A 7,869-nucleotide genomic window follows, 5' to 3' on the forward strand; every position below is an offset into this window, starting at 1 on the left:
CGGGCCCCCCCCCCCCCCCCCAAACTATTCAAGTTTGGACCCTGAAAATACCAACCAGCCTTCATGAAAGGAGACAGTTTTATTTCATGACAATATTTTTCTATGCACTGAAGTTTTAAAATCAAGATTTAAGTTGAGCAGTTTTGTGTTTTGTTAAAAGTAAATTGATCTTTAGGACCATTTTCTCCACATACTGTGTTGTAAAAACCCCTTGAAACAGTGTTTATGTGTTAGGGTTTTTATGTTATCAGCCTTTGTGCTCATGTGTAAAACTGCCTATGTGAGACACGAAGGTCAGACGGCAGGCGCCACACCATCTGGCTCTCCCAAACAGCTATGTGTTATTGTTATGCTTATGTTTAAACTATGGTCTGGACTGGTTTTGCCCGGCTCAGATCAACCCCTTTTTTCTTCCTTTAATAAAAGAGAAAGCCCAAGTAAGCAGGCAGAACTTCCTGGACAGCACGCCATTAGGAGCTGTGGGAATTTCTCCTCTTGCAAAGGCCTTCACAAAAGACAATGAGCCTCTCCGGTGTAATTCTTTCTTAGCAGGTTGAATAAATCAAAACCCTGACATTATGCTTCAAAAATGTGGTTCTTGTTATTAAAATATTATAATTGTTGAAAAGAATACACAAGTGTCGGTTTGTAAGGTTTCTACCCTTTTATAACATTTAAGAAGGAACCAATGCCTTTTTTTAGCATGTCAGGACATTGGAAAAGTATTATAGGTGTATATTCTAGGTGCAGGTGTATTATTTACTGTGAAATATTTTGTTTGTTTTGTATAGTTATTTAATGCTGATTGGGTTAAAAGATGTACCTATTTTAAATGGCACTGCCTATTTGGTTTGCTTTTTGAAAACTTCATTAAAGTAAGAGAAACATACTTCAGAGAGAGTAGGCGAGGCCAGGACAGTGGTAGGTCCCGCCCATTATGCGTTGCAAGGGGAGGTTAATCAGCTTTGTATCGTTCACCTGATTTTTGTTGACTAGTTGTTCCTTCAAAATAAAAGCAGGATGGAAGTCACTTCAGTAAGGACTGTGCATTTGCTCAGATACAGCAGTCTTTGTTTAAGAAAACTATATGTATGAATTTTACATCTCAGTAGTAACAAGTCTTACAAACAAGACAAGCAGTGCATTTTCCTTGCGTAGGTTAGTTAAAATAGTAGCTTTGTCAAATAATGCACCCCTTAATAGTGTTAAGTTTGTTAGTTTAATGTTTAATCTGAGAAAAGTGCTCCAAACTATACTTCGAGTGAGTGTTTATTTTGAAATCTTTAGGCCAAACTTCCGGTGGTAACAATAGTCTCCATCCAGCATCCGACGATGTAAGGCTTGACGTCCAGGCTTCGGTTCGGACCCGGTTAAAGACCACAGAGACGTGTTGGACACATGAAGACGAGTTTCCGGTGCCCGCTCGCTCTGAGTTTGACGGGAAGTTACGTCACGCGGAGTGCCTTTAATGGCCCCAGCTGCCAGGCAGGTGTTTCCTTCAGCCTGGTGCCGTCGCCGCTGGCTGTGGGGAGTGTGATGCTGTTAGCTAACAGGGAAGGAGCAGAGATGAGCTTCGACTTTCTGTTTGTCTCTTTGGACTGAAACATAAACGTAAAGACCCGACAAAAGAAAAGAGACAGGTAATATTAGTTTCGTGGGCAATATTAATTTAGTTTAGTTTATTATTTTCTATGATGCTTTGTGATTTGGCTTAGTGACATGAAGTTTTACCTCTGACTACCAAGATGTGAAACAACTCCTTATACCGGGGAACCAAGCACAGATGTCTCGGTGAGTTCTCCTGGACCCAACAGAACTCTCTATGGAACAGTGAAGCAGCTGGACCTCAGGACTCTGTGTGTCTCTGCTGGACTGGAGTGTAGAAGCAGCCATGATGATAAGGCATCTCTGTATTTGACTTCTCTACAGCCAAAGGATGGGTTTTCTTCTCCTCTGCTGATCACCACTCTGCAGCTCCCAGTCTGCTCAGCACAGACTTCCCTAAACACAGCTGTTTGGACTCTCTTGGCAGGGTCAGAACCTCTGGTTCACCCTGTTTCCTCAGTAAACACTAGTTGGAACACCTGACTAGAACCAGTCCTTTCGTTCCCACCATGACAAATTTTTGTTGATGCACTGAGGACAGAACTGGATTGGCTTACAGGTTTACAGCGAGTCTCAGAGAAATGACGATCAGAAAAAAAGGTGAGTCTGTTCTATAAGTTAAATATTGAGAGCTGAATCTCTCCGTGTTGAAATTCACAGTCTAAACGGTCTTAATGACCTGATCAGGAGTCTTCATGGACTATGATGTTTACAGACCACATCCTGGTCTGCAGTGAGAGAAGGGAGCAGGTGAAAGACATTCGGTAGTCAGTAGAAGTGAGAAGAATCCACATGTGTGATTGAGAGGGTGACAGGTGGGGCAGTGATGCTCCAAAGAGTAGATGTGTTGAAGGTGCACAAGTTTGAGTTCTGCAAAATGTGGCTCTCGGGCCACATGTGGCCCTCTGGTCCCTCTGCCGTGTCTTTTCGTAGCTTTGATCAAAAACAACATACAAGTGATTATTACTGATGTTCATAGCCACAGCAGAAAAAGCCAGTTTTAGCAGATTTTCTGTCCATTTTTTTTGCAAATATGTGAATTCAGAATTAGTTATACAAGGAGCAAAACGTATTGATCAGATCATGTCAGTAGTTTGTTAGCCTGTTAGCCATTTTGATAATCCAACTTACAGCCACACAGTGTGATCCTTTTCTGAAATCCACGAGAAAAGTCAATTATTTAAACCCCTTTAAGGCAAGTTGGCCTATAAAGCAATCTTTTCTCTAAAACAACATACTTGTTTGAAGCCATTAGCCTAGCCTGTATGAAGACTTTTGCCCTTTTCTCCATACTCCATGCTCTATTACTGATATCAGCTGATAAGGTACTGACCACTGATAACTATTAGACAGAACATCACTTCAAAGTTGACTGAAGTATTCCTTTTATAAAAGATTTATTAAGGTACCCATTTTGTGAAGTGCTACTGAATTGATTCCACCAAAGGGACAGCTCAGGTTTGGAGTTAAAGAGATGAGTCTGAGATTGTTTGGACTTGTGCAAAAGAGGGGTTGTGGATATATTAGACGAAGGGTGTTGAATTTGGAGCTGCTAGGGAGGAGGAACAGAGGAAGACCACAGAGAAGGTTCATGGATGGAGTGAAGGAGGACCTGCAGAGAAGTTGGTGTGACAGAGGAGGTTGCTGGGATAGAGTGAGGTGGAGGTGGATGATATGCTGTGATGGGCAGCCAAAAGGAGAAGATGCATACCTGACAGCATGAACATGACTAAAATATTCGTACATCCCCCTCCTCTGCAGACACAACTCGAGCCCTGGGCCTTTTGGAGGACTATTGTGCTAAACTGAAGAACCCTGAGGAGCAGCTTCTGAAAACTGCAGTTCACAGAGTAATGGACATCTTCCAAAGCAACCTGTTTGAAGCTCTTCTTGGTAAGTCAGTGACGCATTTAACCAACCAATATTAGTATTTTTGTTCCTGCAAAGCTTGTTTCTACACACTAAACTGCATATAGATGTGGTAATTTTTCCCTCTAATTTACTGCAGTGTAACAGTGATACACAGCATCACATGATCTTAGTGGAACAAAAACTGCAGGATTTGAAATCCTATTGTTTGGTTATTAATATCAGAAACCAAAACCAATATGTATTCTCTGTTATCATATGAATGTTACATAAAAACACACTGAGCTGTTAGTCTAAGAGGATGATGCGAACCGATAGTATTTGACTGATAGTCAGGTTGTAATTCCACCATCATACGTCAACTAGAAGCTTTGTTTTTACTCCACCTGTGTTTTGTTGACAATTCTGACTAAAGACTGTTGTGTCGTGTTGGTTTCTGCTGTTTATTGTAGGTGAGACTAAAACATCACGCTTTATTTACTTTATTTACTTACAGAATATCTTGTGACTTGTGAAATTGTCACAGAAGATGTCTCCACCACTCTAAATTGTTTGTGTGGCAGCAGCTCAGAGTTCTATTTCATCCCTACTGACCGCCAGAGGCGGTGCTTCAAGCACTGAATGTTCATTCTTGCGCATGCGCAGGTCGAGTACTAATCCCGACAAAGTCACCTGTGACCAGCCGGTGACCCACGTGACTCTATATAGTCACATGATGACTGGCACTCAATCCCTTTTGTTCTTCTCGCGCGCAGGTGTGATTGTACCTCCGTATTTTCCAATGCTTCTCGTTCATTGCTAGTAGCCTCGTGACCATACGGGGTCGGAGCTGCGGGTGAGTCTCGCCCTCCAGGGGCTGCACGAGCGAGTTTTGCTTACCGAATCAGTGGCTGTTGCTGCAACGACTGGTAAGTTTTGTGTTTTCTCTCCTACGACAGTAGTTTACTGTTCGCTTTAAGTTAGGACTCACCGGTAGCGTTTCTGCTCGTGCTGAGTTCATTTTGGTATATTGAGTAAATATCTGACTCACCGGTAGCGTTTTCTGCCCGCGTGGAGTTCATCTTTTGTTTGTTGAAGTAAATACCTGACTCACCGGTAGCGTTTTCTGCCTGCATGGAGTTCATTTTTGGTTTGTTGAAGTAAATATCTGACTCACCGGTAGCGTTTTCTGCTTGCGCTGAGTTCGTGTTTGCCCATCCCTTTTGGCTGTGATCAGCAGTATGATGCTGAGTAATTTATGTTGCTCGTCTTGTATGGCTCCACTCCAGCCAGACGACGGGCATGATTTGTGTCCCTACTGGCTTGGAGCCTCAGAGAAGCGCTGTCGGACAATGCTTGCCCGAATTGTACTGTCATGCCCTTAGTCGGTTCGACTGGATCGGTTAGCTGCGCTGGAGCAGCCTATCGATTGGTTAAGTGTGGCGCAGCATAGTCCCTTGCCACCTGCACAGGCAACGTGCCAGAAGCTGCCTGCTGCGACGGCACTTTCGGTGTCAGCTAAGCGAGCTAAACACACCAACACTAGGAGGTTGTCCACAAAGGTGGATCACCTCACTTCAGAGCTCGCCCACATGAAGGCCCTCCTCCGGTCTTTCCAGGCTGAGGATGGTCGTGGGGCGGCTCCACCCTCTGAGCAGGAGGGAGCATCAGGCAAAGATGATGATGCTATTTCGGTGGCAGCCTCTGGTACCCAATTCTGTGAGGACCTTCCGGAGCTGAGCTCCAGGGCCTCTAGGTCTGACTTCAGTGCCTCCCAGGAGGACGTGGGGGAGTCTGTGACAGTCGCAATCCGGACAGCTCTTGCCCGTCTACAGCTGGATGTTCCTCCAGTCCAGCCTGCAGCTTCTAGCGCGTTCTTTAGACGCAGTAGATCGGAGACTGCTTTTGTGGTTCCGCCCTCAGAGGAATACATACGGGAACTGCATGCCTGTTGGTCGGACACCGAGGCGTTGTCATGACTGACATGAGATGGCAGGGCCCTGGCAGCCATGCAGGAGACGCCTATGGTTGGCTTGGGGCAGATGCCACCTGTCGAGCCAAGCATTGCCTCGCTTGTTGTCCCACCGGAGGAGGTCTTGCAGCCTAATGCCCGTTGTCCACGGCCCCAGTGCCGTATTACTGATGACCTTCTCTGTAAGGCCTATGACTCCGGCGCTCGCATGGGCAGGATTGGGAACTCCCTCTCCCATCTCAGGCTGGCCCTGTCCTCCTCTCTGGAGTCTGTTTCACTGGAGCATTCCACCCAAGGCCTGGTCGACGCGTCTCTGCAGGCCTTTGCTCTTATGACGAGAGAGCTGGGATGCACACTGTCTACTCTGGTTCATGCTCGCCACCAGGTCTGGCTGGCGCAGTCGCCCCTCACTGAGCCTTGAAGGAGAACACTCCAGACCCTTCCGGTGATCCCGGGAGAACTTTTTGGCTCTGCTGCGCTGGATGCCTTGGACCGTACAGCTCAGGCGTCTCGTATAAGACAGCAGCTGGTAGGGCTTCACCGACGTGATCGCCAACCAGTTGGCACTTGGGCGCCTGCGGGCTCCTTGTGGAGGTCCCCGCTGCCGTCCGTTTCATTTGTTGAGCCGCAGGTTCCGAGTCAGAGATCCATCCCAAGACCTGCTCCAGGGCGGGGAGACTGGGCTCGAGGCCAAGTGGGGGCTCTCCTCTCTCGCCCCTCCCGGGCTGCACGGTCAGGCCGCCATCCCCCCTGGCCTTCAGGAGGTCGGGGGGGGGGAGCCGTAGATGACGTCTTGAGGTCGGCGGTCGGTTATTTTACCCCAGCACAGCTCGGCAGCTGGTCTGCCCACACCCCGGACTTGTGGGTGCTCTCCACTCTGTCCCGGGGGTACCGTCTTCAGTTCCGCCGCCGGCCACCAGTCCCCGGCCGGGTCAGGATGACTGTCATCCACGACCCAGCAAAGGCACAGGCACTGAACCAGGAAATGTGCACCTTGCTGGCCAAGGGAGCGATAGTGCCTGTGGACCCCCTGTTTGTTGGACCCAGGGGGCTTTTATTCAAAGTATTTTCTTGAGAAGGTTGAGGGATTGAGTGCCGGTCATCATGTGACTATATAGAGTCACGTGGGTCACCGGCAGGTCACAGGTGACTTTGTCGTGATTAGTACTCGACCTGCGCATGCGCAAGAATGATCATTCAGTGCTTGAAGCACCGCTTCTGGCGGTCATCCGGGATTCATAGAACCGTAGTTACAACTGTAACTTTCGTTGTCCAGCACTAGGACTATGCGGTCGCCTCACTTAAGCAGTGTTGTGGAGGCCACTTCCACTGCATCTCCTGCAGCTATGTGCTGAGAGGAAGAGTCTGTGTCGCACGTTTACTTAAAACAGAACAAGCTTAAAGCTGAGTTAACTCTGATTTGTCCACTTTGAAGCTGAGAAATTAAATTTTGAACTTCTCTTTGAGAGAAAAAAGTCAAGTGGAAAAAAAAGGACTGTTGCTTCCCAGGTCCCTCCTCCTCTCCACACTCAAGCTGTTTATTTATCTCTGTGTTCATCAGTGTGAGCAACACTTTTTTCTGGTAAAAACAATAAGAAATAACACACAAAATAATTTCACTAAAATGATTAACTTTAATGAGAGTTTTCACAACAGACACTTGTCAGAGCTCATCATGGCTACAGTCTGAATTTATTTAATCCATATTATTCTTTTGAGTTTTTTCTTGTAATTTGAAAGTGAAATGTTAGCAGCTGTTTGAATTTTCATTGTTTTTTTTTAGCCTTTGATAAAAGGCTTTCTTAGAAACCAGTAAAAAAACAAAAGGGACTTCCGGTTATGGTGTCTAACTGAGCAGCCGCTAAACTGTCGAGCTCCGACCAACATATCCTGCATATACATCTACGCCACGGCTAAGATATTTTCTACACGCACAAACTTTAGGAGACAAAACGGATACCTACCTCAAACCACCAACATGCCAAATAAACATAGATTAAAAGCAAAAACAAAGCAATAGCACCAAAACGGTAGTGGAGCACATGGAGGAAGCTAGCGCTACCCCCAATTTACCGAAACTGGCGTCCTGGAAGCGATTCAGGCTCTGAAGACACACTTCTCTTCACAACTAAGGAAAATTATATCATCGAACCAAGAAATTAAAGATACAATTGAAGTGTTTTTTGAGAGGATTACAGAAGCAGAATCCCGCATTGGTAAGATGGAGGATGAGCTCGCCTCTTTTTCAAGTAAAGAATCGTCCCTACGCAAGAAAACCCAGGAACTTGCTTTAAAAGTGGATGAACTTGAAAACAGAAGCCGGAGATCCAATCTGAGAATTGTCTGATTACCTAAAAAAAACGATTATGGGGAAATCACTGTGTTCCTGCAAACCTGGCTGGTGGAGGTTCTAGGACGGGACGTGTGCCGCCCCCCCCCCCCCC

At 46.2% G+C, this 7,869-nt stretch overlaps 1 protein-coding gene across 12 annotated transcripts in view; it reads left to right on the forward strand.

Moving 5' to 3' along the window:
- Nucleotides 1–1,319: 1,319 nt before the first annotated feature.
- The window catches only part of dlg2 (discs, large homolog 2 (Drosophila)), a 104,758-nt gene continuing 98,208 nt past the window's right edge, over nt 1,320–7,869 (forward strand). For 7 of the 12 annotated variants that reach the window (XM_017435120.3, XM_017435124.3, XM_017435125.3 and 4 more), the window contains exons 1-2: nt 1,320–2,205; nt 3,367–3,498. In XM_017435120.3, the coding sequence (XP_017290609.1) occupies nt 2,187–2,205; nt 3,367–3,498 (151 nt within the window). In that variant the 5' untranslated portion in view covers nt 1,320–2,186. Of the gene's footprint in view, nt 2,206–3,366; nt 3,499–7,869 lie in introns of those variants that run through there. The other 5 variants (XM_025010321.2, XM_025010322.2, XM_025010320.2 and 2 more) reach the window with 5 other exon arrangements.

Source organism: Kryptolebias marmoratus, linkage group LG13 (assembly GCF_001649575.2).
Source record: "Kryptolebias marmoratus isolate JLee-2015 linkage group LG13, ASM164957v2, whole genome shotgun sequence".
Lineage (NCBI taxonomy): Eukaryota > Metazoa > Chordata > Actinopteri > Cyprinodontiformes > Rivulidae > Kryptolebias > Kryptolebias marmoratus.